Raw genomic sequence first — 18,996 nt, forward strand, 5'->3', positions numbered from 1 at the left:
ATAGTAAAAAGAAAGGTGTAAGAGATGTCAAAATCAGACTGAGACAGTAGGGTTGCTTGTGTTTCACACCACAAAGAATGAAAGCTAGCTTCTCCCCCCGTGTACGTCATCATATCTCCACAGTCACTGAAACCACTTAGATCCACATAGGGTGGTCTGGCCCTGTGACCGTGGAGAAGAAGAAGTTGTGCTGGGCGTCCTTCACTAATGTTAATAATTGCGTGTTCCTTTGCACATCTTTCATACAGGATGAAATTTGAAGACTTCAAAGTGCATTTTGATAAAGTTGAAATCTGCAACCTGACTCCAGATGCCCTGGAAGACAGCACTGCCCACAAGTGGGAGGTGACCATCCATGAGGGGAGCTGGGTCCGGGGCTCTACTGCAGGAGGATGCAGAAACTTTCTAGGTAAGTAGATGCAGCTTTGAAAATGAGAAGCAGGCACAGAAGTCCTTACCCACCCTCAGGCACCTCTCCAATTACCCCATAGCCAGGATTGTGGACGCAGGTCAGGCCAGCTGAGCCTCAGCTAGTAGGAACCAGCCAAAGGTACAAATACAGTCCAACTTGAGGCTTTGGGGTAAGAAGAACTGCTTTCTTTTCTCACAAGTCTGTTGGATCTGATTTGTCTCTCACTTACATTTGCATGAGCAGGACTGGCTCCAAATAAACCACTTAAAATGCAGCAGTAAGTGTAAAATGAGACAAAAATCCAACTCAGACAGCATGTTTATGTGGCTCTGAAGTAGCATCAAGGATCTGAATTGTGTTACTCCATATTGGCACCAGCACTATGGAATCATTGTAACTATGTATTTTGAACAAAATTCCATCTGACAGCTTTATTAAAACCATGGTAACTTAATAAAATATCAGGCCCAAAATCTTTTCTACACCTAACTCCATGAAGAACTTTGGGATTCAGCTAATTTTCTGCAGAGCTGAGTGGAAAGAAGCATGACAACTAATGGAAAAAATAAATTTGAGCAAAACCTCAGCTTAATTGTCCTTTTTGTCTACTTTTTTTTTAGTAGTAGTAGTGGTGGTATTATTCTGATGTAAGAAATGCTCTAGTGTTCTTTACATTGGCAGACACTTTCTGGACAAATCCACAAATCAAGATGCATTTGACAGAGACAGATGATGGGCAAGATGACTGCACATTCATTGCAGCACTGATGCAAAAGGATCGCCGCAAACTCAGGAAGTTTGGTGCTGAAATGCTAAGTATCGGTTACTCTATTTATGAGGTACTCTATTGCTCTTACAACGCATGCAGTAGCCACCCCATCAATATTGCCATCTTTCTCTGGATTTGTAATACTGCCAGTCATCAGATATTTTTAAGGCCCCTGCTCTTGAAATGATTTTCTCAGTTACATCAAGCCCCATGGAGAATTTTTACTTGGTTAGGATAGACTCCTTTCATAGGAGGATTTAGGAGTCCCACGGGTAACAAGGATAAACTCCTCAGCCCCATGACTGTGTCGTCCCCTGCCTGGCTCCCAAAGAGGGAATGTTGCTTCTTATGAGTCTCACGGGGCTCATCACACACAGTGGTTCCTGTCCCTGTGTGAGGTTGGAATCGGAAAATCTTTTGAGGCGCTTTCTCCATGCAGAAGATGACTGTGAGGTCTCATCACTCTGTGACACCCCAACTATGATTGTGATATTTAATAGCAGAGAATGTTTAATCAGGAAGAAATTGTCCTAGTGTCCTCTTAGACTGTCTTCAGGGTGGGAGAGAACCGCTGATAACAGGTCCTTGCCATAAAGCAGGAGCTAGGTTTCTGCGAGTGCTTGGGTGAGGTGTGACAGTCAGCATTGCAGCTGGAGGTCAGGCTTGTGCCAGGCAGAGTTTGGGTCCATGACTGGGAAGAGGGCAGGAGTAGCCCTCAGTACACCACAGCCAGTGCAATGTTGCCTTCGATCCCCTCTAGAGCCCCGGTGGAGATGGACACCTGAACAAAGACTTCTTCAGGTACCACGCCTCCAAGGCCAGGAGCAAAACCTACATCAATTTAAGGGAAGTATCCAACAGATTCAAGCTGCCACCAGGTGACTACATCCTTGTTCCAACCACATTCGAACCACACCAGGAGGCAGACTTCTGCCTGAGGATCTTCTCGGAGAAGAAGGCCATCACTGAGTAAGTCAGCAGCAAGCACTGGAGCCTCTGGTGTGCTCTCCTGTACACGGGGCTGCCGAATCCTGGAAAGGGTCTGGCTGCCAACTGTCCAGCCCTACAGCAGAGCCTTGGTGTGGGAAGCTCCTGTTTTTTTCCCTCTCCAGAATTTTTGTGCGCTTAGTAAGGAGAAAAAGGAAAGGTCTGAAAATGAGCTTTTGGTTTGCAGTGTGCCCTCCTGTGTGAGGCTGAGTTGGGTGAAGGCTCGTTTGCCCTGCTCCCTTCAAAGTGTGTGGAAAAAATCTGTCTGCAGATGCATTTGCCCATTTTTGCTAAATCTGGCTTTTTTTGGAGAGGAGTTTAGGAGGTAGAGAAATAGGGCCCTGGTGAATCCACTGGAAGCTTACAGGGAAGAATTGCTAGCTGCCTGCTACACAGCTAGTTCAGTAATCTGCAAGTACAACAGTGCTTCCGTATAAAGTCTGTCCACTTGACAATTTTGTATTAAAAATTGAGGAAGAAGTGTGCATAATTTATACGGAATGAGATTAATCCTTTAGCAGACAGCACACAGAGGGACTGTGCCCTCACAGAGTCCTGCTTAAAGTATGTTTTAATGGCTTATGCCAATATTTAAATAAAGCAAAAATCCATTTGATTAATTTTACCTATATGTAACCAGTTCAGTAAAGAATGCAGTTTTATCTTTCACCTCTGGAAAATGTTAATGAGCAACTTGGTGCCCTTTCCACACCAAGCAGATATTGAACATCTTCAGATACTGAATGTGGTTTTGTTTTCTCCAGGGATCTAGATGAAAACGTTGCCATTGATCTCCCTGAGGTAAGTCTACAGAGTTAAAATAGCAAGAGGAGAGCTCAGCAGAAGCCAGCACACACTGCTTTTACTGTCTTTGGCTAAAACATGTTCATTTCACAGGAATGCTCCACAATTGCCAGCTTTGTGTGAGTGACTGAAACATTCAGTTCTGCTGAATATGGTAAAAGAGCTGTAACAATCAAAATCACAATCGTTATGCTTCTGCAGCTGCTTCAAGGCAGTCAGAGTCAGACAGCACCAGAAGCTGGTCTCAGCCACCACAGGTGCACTGAAAGTACCCCACTTAGCACTGGGGAGGCAGATGGCCTTTCGTAGCTATTAAAATTCTATTTATTGTTAAAAAATAAGGAGCAAAAGTATTTCCACAGGCCTGATTTTTTATTTTTAAATGCAAACCTAGCAATATCCTCAGGGCTTGATAAGTGTGTGCCTAGTGAAATGATTAAATTCTTTTTGTGCCCGGATGACCTGGCCTGCCTGCTGAGTGCTAATTGCAGCTGAATCTGAGTCAGCTCCCATTTAAATGTATCCCTGCACATAATCTGTTGATTGTAGTATGAATTCCCATGGAAACAAGCTAAATCATAATCCCATGTGTCCTTCTTTATTAAAATCCTCCTCCAGGGACCAGCAAGCAACTGAACATCTCCATTTCTAGGATCTCAGGGCCATGTTCAGAGTCAAAGTAAATCTGTACAGTGTCATTAAGGGACCACATCTGAACTTGACTAGTAGAAAGTGAGGAACATGGATATGGTTGAAAAATAAGTGTAAATGGCCAAGCAGTGTCACCAGGGTGACAGTACACTAAATGTCACCTGTATTATATCTTCTGTTGGTAGAGAAAACAAAGCTTAATTCTTTGCATCCTGTGCTGTGCTGCTAGTTGACTTCTTTTCCCCGGTTTTCTGGCACCAGAACTGCTCTCTGTTTGCATGGTCACCCCAGCTATAGCAATGGCCCTACGTGGTGGCATCTCTCATCAGTGTAGACTGAGGCCTGGGCTCTACACCCCTGCAACAGCACTGAGCTCACTCACTGAGCTCGAAGTGCTTCCAGGCATGGGATGACTCTGTGGAAAGCACCGAATCACAGCCACTTCCAGCTGCTGCCATCAAGAGAGGCCAGAGGTCCCTGAAGAGCTTGCCTGAAGGGAAGAGCTTCATTGGGCTGGGTTGTTCAAGGACTGTGGAAGCGGAGTGGTTCAGGGGTGGGGTGAGAGGAGAGGCATTTTCCAGGATAGGTGCTCTTGGTTTTGAGATAGCCAAAGCAATGCTACATTGTGCGATTCCCCAGGCAAAGGAAGTGAGGGGTGAGAATCCCCTCAGGAAGCTGGGTGCCTGTGAGGCCTGAGGTCTGCAATCAAAGCATAACAATGTTCAGGAGCATATACACTTATTGTAAGATATACTGTGCTCCCCTAATGCAAAGAGGAGCTGTGTGCAGGAGAAACATCATGTTTTACAATTCTTATAAACGTCTTCCTCTGGTTGATGTTGCAGCCTCCAAACCCAACCCCAAGTCCACAGGCAACTGAAGAAACTGAAGAAGAAAAGCAGTTCCGGGCACTGTTTGAGCAGATCTCAGGAGAGGTGAGTGCAAAACCCTCATGGGTCATAACAACACATAGAAAGTAGGAGAGAATTCTGCTCCTACTCAGGGCCAGGTGGGGCAAAAATGCTGTATTTTGGGGGGCAGTATGCTTAGTTATAGTGTGTTGTTTAGGCAAGAGATGTCACCACAGAAAAGGGCACAGTCCCAACCGAGCAAACCAGAGGACCAAAGCTAGAATTCAAGCCTGAGGGAGCTGACCTAGTTCCGTGTCCAGCTGGATTTATATTTTTCTTTAAATCAAAGATTCCATCTTGAGATTGCTTTCAGACAGCCTTAGGCACAGCAACACTCCAATATTTTGCTAGCTGTTTGGTTTTTAGCCTTTTCTGGGTTTTGTATGATTCTCTTTTCCTGAGATGCAGCAAAGTACAGATGGGTGATGTTTGTGTTTTCTGAGGTTTTTGGTATGTCTGATTCCAGAAACACTCAAGTAACAGATGCTGCTGCCTTCTTTTTTTTTTTTTTTTAATTTAGGACATGGAGGTATCCGCAGAAGAACTTGAATATGTTCTGAATGCAGTATTAAAAAACAGTAAGTGCTGATAACCTCTGTACTGTTTCAGTGGCATGCAGCAAAGGGCTGTAAAGAACTTTATAAAAGCTGCCGTTAAGCTCACTTATGAATGTGAAAATAAAGGCTGTGTTACAAATATTGCCTGGTGGCCTCCAGCCAGCCAGGGCAGAGCTGGGTAGACATATTGTCCATGATCTAACCTCAAGTGTGTCCTGCCTCCAGCATGATCCATGTCGGTTTAGTGAAGCCAGTTCTACATTGCACTACTGCTCTGCTCTGGAGAGACAGGGAGTGGTACTAATAAGACCTGGATGTGGCTCATGGCTCTGCTCATCACAGGTCCTCCCACAATGAGGTCTAAGAGCCAGCTGTCTATGCTTATGAAGTCCTATTTTCTGCTATGGATTTGCAAAAGGCAGATTTGCCCAATTACTTCTGTCTTATTGTTGTCCTTTTTCAGAAAAGGACATCAAATTCAAGAAGTTAAGTCTCATTTCATGCCGAAACATCATTTCTCTTATGGATGTATCCTTTCAAATAAGTACTTGTGAAGCTAAACAAATACTGAATATAATTGTTCATAGCAGGACGACATGTATATTGGAGACGGGTGTGGTGATGTCACGGAAGAACACTGTCCACAGGAAAAAAAATATGTGAAAGTTGTATCCCTATATTTACTTCAGAAATTTAGTGTTAGAAGCTTCAAGACAGACCTTTTTCTACTGCAGACTTCAGAGGGGGATGTTTTAATCTAAGCGCTTGTAAAAGTAAATCTCAAATTATTTACATATAGGACAGTGCATTTCTCAAGCTGTGGTTTATTTGAAAAAGATCTGGAAGAGAGAACCCAAAACTGTTGTCTCAAGAGTAGACTTCACCAGAGAGAGATGTGCATTCAAGTTTTGGGTCAGAAAATTAAGAATGAACAGGTTGGTGAAAATTACTGGTATCAAAGCTGTGGGTTTTTTTACAGCCAGACAAAAAGCTGGAAAATCTGGTCTTTCATCTAGATCCTGGAACTCCAGGAAGCAGACATGTGGGTGAGATTTGTCTGTCCAAATTTAGGCATTTGTGGTGTAGGTGTCTACATCTAGGCTAGCTTTCTAGACTTCCTTTGTAGATAATGAAAAGAATGATGTAATTATGCTTGTTCTGGATGTGCCTAACTGTGAGAGAAGCTAAATGATGGCACAGACATGAGGTGAGTACCACACAATGAGTACCACAGCCCTGGTACTTCTCCACCAAGTTCATCCTTTGCAGTGTTCTGGTGTTGAATTTAGTATGGCTTCTCTTCAGGTAGCGCTGGTTTTGGCAGTATGCTTTTCTGATAGCTTTTTTTTTTAACACATGAAACAAAACAAAGATTGTATCAGTCCTGACAAGGAAAGTATCTAACACTTGTTTTGCTTGTTAAGCTAAGATGTTTTTATCTTTTCCTTTTGTTGCTCCAGTCCACAGCAAAGGTAACATGCTCTCAAACACTTTTAACACAAAACCAAAACAGACAAAAAGACAAAACTGTATTCTGGTAAAGCCATGTCTATAATGTTAAAATTCAGTGCAAATCAGTCACTGTGCATATACAATGAGAAACAGAGGACTGGTCCTATATTTTCTCCCTCAGAAACCAAGCTTCAGACGGGAGCTGGTCCATGTTCACATCTCATCTTTACATGGTATTGGAACAGAGCCAGGGTCTACACTTAACCCTGGAGCATAACAGCAATCCTAGGTTTACTATTTAGGATTTAATCAAACAGTTTCCATGATTTGCAACGATTCCAAGGAAATCTCTGCATAGTTTTGAATTAGTGGGGAGACATCTCTTCGTCTGCTTTGGAAGCACGAGGAATGCAGACAGAACCATCCCACTCTGGAAGTGGCATTTAGAGCACAATGGAGGAGCAAAATGGCACAAATGGAAGCCTGAGCTGATGCTGGCAAATGACCTCCATGTCACATGCCACCAAATTCCCTGGTTGTAGTCACCATGCAGAGTTGGGGATGGGGGTGAAGTATTGACGTGACAACCAGAAAGAAGAACCTGGCTGGCTATAAAAACAGACTTTTTGTAGGAATGATAATGTCCTTGGAATCTGTGAGTGCCCTCAATAATATTGCCAGTCTAGGTGCTTAAATAACAGCATGCTATTAAATAATGGCAGGCTAGACCCAGCTTAGCACATGTTGGCCTTTGTGAACAATTGCTGAACTAGCATCCGTCTGAGCGAGGGCTTTGTCTTGAAAAGTAAGATGGAAGGGGGAAGGGGAATGCAAGTGAGATCTGCTTGGGGGACATCAGTAGCTCAGCACAGTAAATATTAAGAAGACCCTCACTCATCAGGAAGAGGTAAGTTCAGGCAGATCTATTCACCACCTCTCAGCACTACTGTGCAGACGATTATTTCAGACTTTAAAGACCAGATTCTGCTAGCCTCACCACACAACTCCCATTGATCTTTGGTAGAGACATTGCAGTAGAGCCTGGACTCTAGAAAACAATACTGAATAACACACTGGTTGACTAACTCCTTCGAGTATAGTAGCAATTTGTTTTAATCAGGTAATTTAATTCTCTGAATCATTTATGTGCTATTTACTTTTAAAGCTGTTCTCGCCTCAGAACAATCTGTCTTTCTTACTTGCATGGAGCTCAGCTGTGTTTTTGTGTCACATAATGTTCCCCAAGTATCACAGCCACCGTCATGAGCTGCACCTCATGAGAAATCCCAATATCATGCTCAACGTCACCATAGGCTTACCAGCCAACGTAATGTTACATGTTTAAAGGGATAGCAATGTTAAATTCACTCAGAATTTGGATCTTTATGTAACAAGTCATTTTCCTTAATTCAAATTACTAGACCAGTGGCAATGGGACTCTGGAATTCACTGAGTTCAAAGTTTTCTGGGAAAAACTGAAGAAATGGATAGTAGGTGACATTATGCATTCTATTTGGTTCTCCATTTTACTAGCTATTCCTTGTGTAATTTATTATGTATATGCAGACAAAAATAGAGACAGGAGTGTTTACAAGCCACAAATTTTTACTTAAAACAAAAGTTTTAAAAGTGTGGGGGCTTGTTTTGGATCTTCAAAGACATTCTTAGCTTTCCATGATGCTAAACCTTAATGGTTTTCTGGAAATAACAGATTTTTGTAAGGAAATCAACTACGTTTGGGACAAAGAATGTAATGGACATTAACAAGGAAGCCAATAAACATGAAACTTAAGGAGTTTCTGTTACTGTTGTACAGAAGAAGAAATGATGATTCATGACTAGTAGGAAATAATCATTTCATAAGTCATTGCATTGCCATTATCGATCTCTCAGTAGACAACAGTACTGAAGTCTGGGAAAGTTGATTCTAATTTTAAACACATTTCCCTGCCACTGTATATGGCAGTAAAAATAAGCAGACTTTCAGAATCAGGGCACAGACTGAATATTCAAATAAAGACATCGTAATTGTTTCCTCATGGTCATTAATAGTTTTTTTCTGAATTCATGCTTCACCCAAGCATTTAAAACACGCAGTTCTCTGCTTCTTGTCTATCCCATCAGAAATGACATATACTTTTTCTGGATCCTAATGTCATATCTCTTTTATCAAAAGATGCATTGTTTTTTAACAAGGAGACTTGAGAAATCCTTGTCTTCTGTAAGAAGATTTGCACATACATCTGATGGAAAAATTTAAGCTGGACGTGACAACAGTTCAATTTAACTCATATTCCAAGGGCGAATCATGTTTGTCATCTCATTAAAATAAAGGAATTTAACTCCAGTTTAATAATTATTTAATATTTAGGTCAAAATTCAAACCAGTTGTACCAGTCCTCTCAGCTACACAATGAATGTTTAGATCTTTTATACCTAAAAGGAAATGAGTAAGGGACAATCTTGACTTCATCTTACGCAATTTTTTCTAGCCTTCAGGGTCATATAGAAAAACTTGAAAAGAGATTAAGAGAATGCCTCGGGAGAGAGAAGCTAGAAGACAAATAAAAATATATCCTTCCCAAATAAAATTACTTTTTAAAAAATCATGGAATTTTTTATGAAGAGAAACTCGTTATATCTGAAAGATTGGGTTTGGCAGTACTTGTTTGAATTTCACAGCAGCCTATTCATATGACAGAGAACTGGGACCCAAATTGCTCCTCAGTTACAAAATCAGAATGGATCTAGACCATGGATCTTGTCAGCTTTTTAAAGTGCTTTGTGCCACGCTGTTAGAGATAACCACCTTGCTTTTGTGTGCCATATCTGTGCTCCTTTCATGTGGAAATACTGAACTTTCCATCTGCTCTTTTTATAACAGAATATCTTTCTTCAGTTTGACTCTGATAAATCCGGCTCCATGTCCTCCTATGAGCTTCGCAGTGCTCTCAAAGCTGCAGGTAAGACAAGCACTACATTTTATTTGGGGAAACTTGTTGGGCAGGTCTGCTGTAGGCAAAGAGGTCTGCAAGCAATTACACCATCTGGGTGCCCTCTAACTGGGAGGAGGGCTATGCCGCAGGGAGGACCTTAGGAGCTAGAGGGCAAATTGAAAGGACTTCTGGCAAAGCCTCTTTCCAAAGGTGCACAGAGGTGTAGATAGGACCAGGCTTCCCTTTGGTTAAAGCACTTTCTCAGGCAACCTTAGATTTCTTTGTGCCGACAAGGGTTTGAAGCAACATGGCCAATCTGGGGCTGGGAGCAGCCAGTGAGGAGCTGATGGGAGAAGAGGCTTGCCCAGTCGTCCTGGTGGGGCTCACCACTCCAAAGCAGAGCGCTCCAGGGAGGATCCTTGGGCCATGGCACTTCCAAGTAGAAGTGGCAACAGTGATTTCTGTTCCTTAGGCTGTCTTGAAGAGGAAGTGGGATATTTTTACGAATTACTTTTGGGAGTGTGTCTGTGTGGGCTGCCACTGGCCCTTTCACCTAATTATCTCAACACATGCAGGGTTAGACCCTAAAAGAAAACACTTCAGAGCCCATGTCCACTTGAGGGCTTGAGGAGCTGCAGGTAACCTGTTTGTTACAAAGAGTAATCAGTGGGTTTCTATTTCATCACAAAGTATTTTTATTAAAGCACGTAGTTTTGCAGAAATCCATTCAAATTTCAAGGAGTCTCTCATATGCAGTGACCGCAAAATTTGTGGTTCAGATTTACTTATTCATTCCAAGCTTAAAAAACTTTGCAGTCAGATCACTTTCTGTGTGGATGCGTGCCATAGCGCATCCTCCCATTAACTGATTTTCAAGATTAGTTAGTAGAGATTTGCAGATTCCATCCTGGCCTATGAGGCTGCTCAGTTTTCCTGTGTGTGTGTGTTTTGGAAGGATACCAACTCAACAACTACCTGTTGCAGCTGATTGTCCTGCGATACTCTGATGAACAGTTCCAGATTGAATTTGATGATTTTCTGAACTGCTTGATTCGCTTAGAGAATGCAAGTCGTGAGTATCTTCTTCCTCTAGAATTTCTTCCCCTTTGGAAAAAAAAAAAATATATATATATATATATACACCCATTTTCTGCTGTCACCAAGTATATTGCATAACATCTGAGATCAGGTGTGTAGATTGAATGGCTAACAGAAAGGAACTGTGTTTAGCATTTGTTTTTAGAATAGCTTTTCCCCTGTAAAATGAAAAATGTTCTGTTGCTGATGGAATATTTCCCCATGTGAATAAAGCCTGCTTCAAAAACTCCACCATGATGCAGAAGGCATGTGAAGAATGTTGGCAAGGTCCTTGTTGTAGACTTTCTTGTGGCTCACCCATCACAGCAATGGTGCCCAGCCAGCTTGTAGCCAAGTCTCACTTGTAAAAAAGTGGAGCTGTTGTGTGTCCTATTGGGTCTAGCCCCTAGACTCCCCAGTGCTCACACTCACTATTACCACTTCCCTCAATTCCTGCTGAATTGGCTGAAGATATGGTTCCCTTGTATCCCTTACGGTCCCCATCAAGGCACCCTAGGGTCAGTTCATTTGCACGCAGGGTCTCCCTTATTCCAGAGCAGAAGTAGTAGAGACAGGTAAAATGGCTGGATAAATGCTGAAGTGATCATCAGTGTGGCTCCAACCTCAAATCAAATTCAACTCAACTCGATGAAAGTCACAATCAACTTTCCTGTGATATATATATATATATTTTTTTTTCTCTTTATTTCCCGGTTCAGTCTGGGGCAATAGAAGTGTTAAACTACTGAGAGAGAAAAGTTCAGTCAAATATATAAAGAGATGCAAATTGCTTGGCTTCATTTCAAAGCATCCAAATCTGAGTGTTTAGACACCCGCTTCCAGTTGAGTCCTGAAGATAGACTTGCACAAAGGCCTGAAGTCAGCAAGACTTTTCCTCCTGCATGTTCATTTTTCAGAGTAGCTACCACCTCTGAGCAACCCTAAGCGACCAGCCGTTGTTCCAGGCCCTTCCTTTCATAGGCACAGCCACCTATCGTTGTGGGATGGGGAGCTTATATATGAATACGAATGAGGTATATTTATAGCTCCTGTGTCCTGTTTTTCATTTCAGGAGTATTCCAGGCACTGAGTGTGAAAAATAAGGAGTTCATTAACCTGAATATAGGAGAGGTATGAGCACAGCTTTATAAACACTAGCAAAATTACGGGGCTTCTCTACAGCTTTTTCCTCACATTAGAACTGGGATATTTCTGTGTGACACCAGGTGAAATCCATGACCATGAGAGCACAGAGGGCATCTGCCATAGATGTCAGCAGTGCAGATTTTACAGTGCACACACTGATTACATCTTCTCCTTGCTATTTCCTTCCTCGCCCTGTTGCATGCTGACAGCTTCCCATCCCCCTTTCTGGCTTCTCTGCTTTTTCCTTCCTCGGGTGCCAGCTCGCTGTGGGGAAAAGGGGAGGCAGCCAGCCTGGGACGGGGAGGTCTTTCACTCTCACATCGGCTTCTCCTGTGCATGTCCATCCTCTGCTTCTCAGCATGAGTTTGTTACTTTCTTGTGTTCTCTTTGTCTCTATGTTACACATGTGGGCTGTGTCTCATTTTATACTTACCCAAAGTCTCCTGGGGCAAGGCACAATGAATTCTCTGGCACAGTGAATGTGGGAGCTGATGTGGACTGTGGGGATGCAAATGAAGGGCCTGAATTATTTATTGTAAATTTGATCTTTCTTCTGATATTAGTTCATTAACCTGGCAATGAACATTTGAAGAAGTTTGACTTGGATGTCAGGAGTTTCCTGGGACATCGTTACCATGACTGCTACCCTCACAACTGTGGTCCCCTTCTGATGTAGACTTAACCAGAGCTTTTGTGTGGAGGAAGACGTGTACTGTCCACCCTTTCTGGTCTCCAGCCCTGTTGTGTTCAGGAGCTCCACAGTCAGATCACATTTTGTTTTTAATTTTGATAAAACCTGCTAATGGATTTGTTACTGGAAGAGGTATTTGGATGGGGCACACATGTTTCTCAAGTGGACTGAAATTAATGCCCCTAAGTTAACACAGTCTTTTATAAAATAAGATTGCATTTAGTTTCAGCACAGTACAGCCTACAATGATTAAAAATGTTTATTGCTGCTTGGTTACAAATTACTGTAAGGTGCTTTTAAAAATACAAGGTTGTGTAAAACTGTTCAATTTGGAATTTATTTTGAGGCATGCTGTGTGGCTACATAACAAGTCTCTTGTCACAGCCACATCAATTTCAGTCTGCTAGACTACAAACAAAGGAAGACTAGGGAATGTATGGATGAAAATCCATCCTTGAATATTTGTAACAAAGGTCCCTAGTCCAGGTTTCCTTAGAAGGATGTTTAAGCTAAGATCTGATGTTCATCACAGATTTAATTGAGGGGAAGATTGTTATATCTCACCTCCCCTCAGTCCTTCCTCTGCTATCAACCTGTCCAAAGTGTGCCCCTTGAGCCTAAGCCTGCAGAGTTGCACACAGCTTGCCTGCACCTTCAGAGAAACACGTGGCTCTGGAGACAGTGAGCTCTTGCATGGGGCTAGCCTTCCCTCACAGAGTCAGGGCTTGTATCCCATACCAACCATGCCTTTAGAAGAGCAACTATAATCATTTTAGGTGAACTACATTGGTAAGGCCTTGATCTCTGCAGCTATTGCTGTTTTGCATTTGTCTCTTGTATTGTATTATTCATGTGACATTGATAGTCAGCGCTGACTTAAAAAATAACAGTAATAGCAGCCAGGAACTTAAGAAGTCTTCACTGGATTTGTTTCTATGTTTATCTTCATAACTTGTGTCTATTTTATAATGAATCAACTGTCTCAATTTGTTTTCTAAAACTTTTCTTGCAGTGAAACAGATGGCCCTTCTTAGAAGAGCTTTGCATTCCCTACTGTCCAGGATCACTGAGGCAGACAGGGTTTTATTTTCTCTAGATTTAGACCTAACAAGCAATTCTGGAATGAAAATCAAACCATAGTAAAGATTAAGTTCAAAGAACAACAACAACAAAAAAAAAAAAAACACACAAGGATCACGATGTTTAAAATGCCCATTTCTTTTCCCTAACAATTACAATCTTATAGCTATATAGAAAATGCTCTGGAGCTAACTGGAAGCTGAGAGAAAGCTAATGCAGTATTTCATGAACTGAGGTACTCAGCCCCATCAGGTGTATTGATTTTCAGATGTGATGGTTGTATGCCCTTTCAACAGCACTGGAGGCAGCTGTCCAAGTTTGTGAAAGTTTGCATTAAAATCCAGACCATTCTATAACTATTTGGACACATACTTCAGAGTGAATTCATAGATTATTATCTGTTTCACTGCGTAAGCTTGAATGTTGATATAAATTTGTTGTAATATATTTTCTTTCTGTAATGATACCCACAAGGTATGCAGAAGAAAAGAGACATCTCCATGCCTGGCACCTCCAGTGTAGCTTTCTGTGTCTCCACAGAGAGTTGGGGATGCCTTGGAGAAATCTGGTTTGATATAAGCAACGGGGAGCAAGTAAAAATCTCTGCATTGAAGAGAAAATTCATGCATTTAAGAAAAAAACACCCCTAAGTGTTTTCTTCCCACTCAGAGCAGTCTCCTGCTGACTGTATGCCAGGGAATCTGAGAGTTAACGTGCAAATCCTTTACAAATTAGAGTAAGACCCAGCTTCAAAAGGAAAAAGTAGTCTTAGGAATAAGTGCATCTGAAGATGGAGGATTATATAATGCCCTGTAAGTTTTTTTATTATTATTATTATACTGTTTGTGTGAGCAAATGAGTAGGTGAGTGAGAGATGTTTGACTTCACAGACCCATCAGAACATGGTAGCCCTTCTCAGCGCTGTGCCCATTAGATGCTTGAGCAGGAGGGCAACCTGGTGCCCAGAATCAGGGATCTGGGCATTCCAATTTTCTTTTCTTTTAATCAAGAATCTTGAGTTTAAAGCCAGACCTTGCTGCCTTCTCTGACATGAGATGTGGATGCATTTGGTTTTGTACAAGAGCTGGGGCTAATCACTTAGGGTGGTCTGAAAGCCATGAGAGCTCTGTGTTCCCTATTGTGCACACAGATCTTGTCAGCGAGTACTGGCTCATGCTGTGAGCCCTGCCTCTCTGCTAATGGCTACATTAATGGGGAACATGAGATGCATTTTTCATAATTATGTTACTGGGGGAAAAATCACTTAGCTACAGGGTTGCAATTTGAGCATGCTCTTCCACTCTCTCCCAGAACCAAAAATGCCTCTCTAAAACCTGCTGCTGAAACCTCAGGCCAGATGTTGTCTGGGATCAGCAATGGAGAGTCTTTGGCAGCGACACCTCCCTCAGAAAAATCGCATTTCTGTCATAGCCCTATTTTAATCCCCACGAGACTTAACGCTGGTCCCCAAACACCTGATGTGTCAACACAGTGGGTGCCTGAGGCATTACAAGGGCCAGGAGGTGGGGGAGAGAAAAAAAGTGAAGCGCGGTCATACTGCTGGCAAAGCCTCCTTCTTGTAGTGTTGTGGCATCAGGCAGGAGAGATGCTTGAAATGATGAGGCTGTTCTCCCAATTTATAGCAGTTGTGGTTGCTTCCCTTCATCAAAATTAAATATTTGTGAAGAGATAGCTGAGTTATCTAAATCATTTTCATTTCAGCTGCATCATCTCCCTGCCTCTCCCTGGAAATACTTGAGTCTTTGTGCTTTTCAGCTAATGGCAGCGCATCTTTTGGAAGCACATCAGAGCGCTGAGGGTAGTTTATAACGTCCCCAGTTATGTCTGGAACTTCAATATTTTTAAAATAAATTACAAATACTTGCTGATTGAGGTAAACTAAAGCTGTCAACTGTCGCAAACAACTATCTTTTGCACGTCAGCCACTTGTGAGGGCAAGTGTGTTATAAACTGCCCTCCCAACAACTCCAATTTTCATCCTTTGCCCTTTGCGTGGCCCTCGAAGGGAGGTCTGTGCCGCTGAGGAGGACTCGGCCTCCTGGGTCGAGAGAGAAAGCCTGGGCCCCTCCTGGAGTGTTAGACACCACAGAGGGAGACAGGGCAGACTGGCCACAGGCACCAGTCCCCTTCCTTCCCATTCTTCTGGCCCACTGAACGTACAGCCACGGCTCCCTGTCACCATTTTGTCTTTGTATTTATTTAAAATGTACAAAAGCAAGATGTGGGGGTGGGGACAGGGCGGGGACAGGGACAGGGCTCCCAGTCATGGCCACATTGCCTGGCAGACGGCCCCGCGGGACACGGCCCTGCCACTGCCCTGTCGGGGAGGGCACCGCCAGCGTTTTGTGACAATTTTATCCAGTTGCTAAGCAGCTGGGGACACAAATACAGTGGAAACAGACTGCCCAGAGGGAAAACTGCTGCATTGTTCTGGAGGGCGCCAGGCCTCCTCTCCCCTCCTGGCTCGCTGGGGGTCCCGGCTGAGCTCCCTTCTCAGCCGGGGGGCACAGGCCTGGTTCCCCCGGCCCCTCCAGCTGCGGCCTTGCCCATTAAGCTGCAGCCATGCCGGAGAGCAGAGCCGTGCCCAGCTCCACGGCCTGGCACTGGGCACCCAGCCTGGAGATGGAGCAGCTGGGATGCAGTCTCTGCTCCTCTTGATGGCTAAGCCTGGGCAGCAGCCACATTGCACTGCAGCCCCCGTGGCCATCCTGCAGCCTGCCAGGGCAGGCAGCTCAGCGGCTGCTCCAGCTTGAAAACAGATTATCTGGTGCTGCAGAGGATGGATTTATCATGACTGATCCCATCCGTTTCCTAGAGGGCGTGATGAGTGACCGAAATAGAAATGGGGTCAGCAATTAACAGGGTAGCTCTCAGTCACTGTCACCATATGTTATGATGAATGTCTGGTTTGCATATTTACCTGATAAATAACTTACTGGAAGTTTTAACAGGACACGGTTCAAGCAGAAGGGAGACAGAAGTGGTCTGGGTCCCTGAGAAATGAAGGGGCCGTTGTACAGAAACTGCTGTCCCTGCAGATCTCTCCTCCAATATGAAAACGTGCATAAGTATTCCTCCCATTTCAGTGAGGGCTTTTTATGGCACTGGAGAGAGGCAAGTGGGTGGGTAGCAACAGCGACGCTCTCAGCTCAGCTTTGTGCCCCACCAGGCTCAGCTGAAGTGCCTGACTTTATCCCTAACAAGGACGTCATATACGCTATCTTTTTTTGAACTGGGGAAGGCAGACATTTGGGCACAAGAAGCAGAGGTTGAGAAGTGCCTTTATGAGTGCACTGCAATGGCAGTGACCCAAGCCATGTCCTGCGCTGATGCCAAAATCCCTCTTAAGGCCAGGAGTTCTGGGACATCTTTAGCACCACAATGGCTGTTTCAGTTTCTGAACCTTTTAGCAAGCCCAACTTTCTCTACAGCGAAGGGTAACATCTCTCCAGGAGAACCCACTGCGCTCTTTGAGACACATGTTGTTCCTTCCAGGGGCAGGAAACCTCAAGCTTGCCGAAGCACTTTTCTGAGCCAACAAGAGCTACAGTAAGAAATTTTGATTGAAAACATGTTCATGGCTGGCTGTCCAGCTGAAAAGGAGTAACGGTGCAGTTTGCAAAAGCTCTGGGGGAAAGATGTGCATTCAAGGTGATGAAAAAAACATGGGCACCGGGTTTGGTTTGGCAGGGAAAGCCAGCAAGGGGCCGGGGAGTGATGGCTCCCTCAGCAGCCTGCACCGTGGCCCACACACATTTCATTTCAAGCGTCTGAAGAGCAGAGGCCTGTTCTGCAGAGGGCTCTTGTACTGACGTCAAGGAGTGATTTACAGGGTAAGCTCTTCTGGGAAGGCAAGTCTGTCCATATGCAGGTATTTAAATCCCCATGTTGGCCCCATGAGTCTGAGAATTTGGCCAGTTCCTTGGGAAGAAAGACAATGGTCAATGTCTGACCTTGTTCTCTTCCAGGCACATCCTAGAGGGCAGCTGTCTGACTTTTGCATTGCCTTAAAGCAGATGCCTCTTTGGTAGTAAAGAAGACTCTTGTCGTGCAAAAGAGTGCTGGGGGAGCAGGGAAGGAAGAGAAAGGGAGAAAAAGTAGGGGCAGCGTGAGCGGTCTTCAATGCTTCAACATAATTATGAAAGTCTATTTCTTTTAGCCTTAAGAAAACAAATTCCTGTGGGTGACCACCAAATCTGCAGGCCAACATGGCAAAACTTCAGACACAGGAAACGCATGAGCACCCTTCACACCCTCTCCTCCTTCCTGTATCCTGCAGCTCGTCCTGCTGGCACTGACCTCCCTGCAGAATCGTGTCCCACCACTGCTTCTCTGACAGCTCCGTGGCAGAGCTAGCACTTGGCACTCTGAGATCCCCATTCGCCTGGGTTGGTGCACCCCAGGTTCATTCTCCTGCAAGGTTTTTCTTTTTAAGACACAAGGTGTCCCTTAAGTGACAACCCATTGGAAGAGCAGCTTTACTGCTGGGATGCAGCAACCTGTGTCCATGGGTCCTGGGCATGGTCCCATGCTCCTGAGCAACCTGCTTGAGCAGGGGGGTGGACCAGATGATCTCCAGAAGTCCCTTCCAGCCTCATTCATTCTGTGACATGGCCAGCTTTTACTCCAGCCACCCCAGTGAGGATGGCTTGACTGAGGGGCCAGGGGTCTGGGGGGGGTAGTGGCTGGACCACTCTGCTGTGTGCAGATGCAGGGGTGTATTCAGAAGACCCGCATCACAGAGACAAGACATGTGCTTAAGGCAACTGTGTCTTAAGGCAAATGTCCCTTATTTCCCTCCATAGACTAGAGCAAATTTCTCCAGCGAGGTGCCATTATCACCCAACACCTGGACCTAGGACATCCCAGAAGGCACCAGACAAGTGCTGGTGTCACTAGATTTTGTGTTCTCCAAAAAGCTTCAGGTCCAGAGGTTGTATGAGAAAGTGGGAATTCTACTGTAAGGTTTGGTTTTTATGGCAACAGATAAAATCTAGAAAATGGTATTTGAGCAGGTTAAATATTCAGAAACTAGAATACAAACAAAGATCAACCCTATTTTATTACTTTTTGAAGTTCAGACCATGTTGATAATTTTAGTGGCCTTAACTCATGACTCATGAATGCTTTGATGTGTTGTTACTGCTCCCAGTATAAAATAACCCTGTGCTGGCTTTGTTTACAGGCAGGGATTTCCTTCCCTAATAAATGTTTGAAAGTGTTCTGACAATTAAGTCTCCAGAGCTGTTAATTTTGTAGTTTCCCTGATTACTAAAAACCAGCTCTTTAAAAACATTAACACTAAGCGGCCACAGGAGCGGGAATTAGTGATTTAAAGACTTTTGGAGATGTAACATTAGTTTTATAATGCTGCAGTTCTGCGCTAAGCAGAACCACGTTCCTCCCTGCAGTCTTGTTGCCCCTGTGCATCGCTCAGATGCACAAAGCAGAGAAGTGGCACACCACCATTTCAGATGCATATTTATATATACATCAACTTAC

General features: G+C 43.8%; 1 protein-coding gene across 1 annotated transcript in view; it reads left to right on the top strand.

Annotated features, from left to right (window-relative positions):
* Positions 1-13,832, top strand: part of CAPN9 (calpain 9) — a 29,083-nt gene extending 15,251 nt beyond the window's left edge. The window contains exons 9-20 of the mRNA XM_048045938.2: positions 249-409; positions 1,094-1,251; positions 1,942-2,150; positions 2,933-2,969; positions 4,469-4,558; positions 5,055-5,112; positions 5,555-5,619; positions 7,965-8,033; positions 9,428-9,506; positions 10,435-10,551; positions 11,629-11,687; positions 12,266-13,832. Of these exons, the coding sequence (XP_047901895.2) occupies positions 249-409; positions 1,094-1,251; positions 1,942-2,150; positions 2,933-2,969; positions 4,469-4,558; positions 5,055-5,112; positions 5,555-5,619; positions 7,965-8,033; positions 9,428-9,506; positions 10,435-10,551; positions 11,629-11,687; positions 12,266-12,292 (1,129 nt within the window). The 3' untranslated portion in view covers positions 12,293-13,832. The remainder of the gene's footprint in view (positions 1-248; positions 410-1,093; positions 1,252-1,941; positions 2,151-2,932; positions 2,970-4,468; positions 4,559-5,054; positions 5,113-5,554; positions 5,620-7,964; positions 8,034-9,427; positions 9,507-10,434; positions 10,552-11,628; positions 11,688-12,265) is intronic.
* The last annotated feature ends 5,164 nt before the right edge of the window (positions 13,833-18,996 follow it).

This window comes from Anser cygnoides, chromosome 3 (assembly GCF_040182565.1).
Source record: "Anser cygnoides isolate HZ-2024a breed goose chromosome 3, Taihu_goose_T2T_genome, whole genome shotgun sequence".
NCBI classification, from domain to species: Eukaryota; Metazoa; Chordata; class Aves; order Anseriformes; family Anatidae; genus Anser; species Anser cygnoides.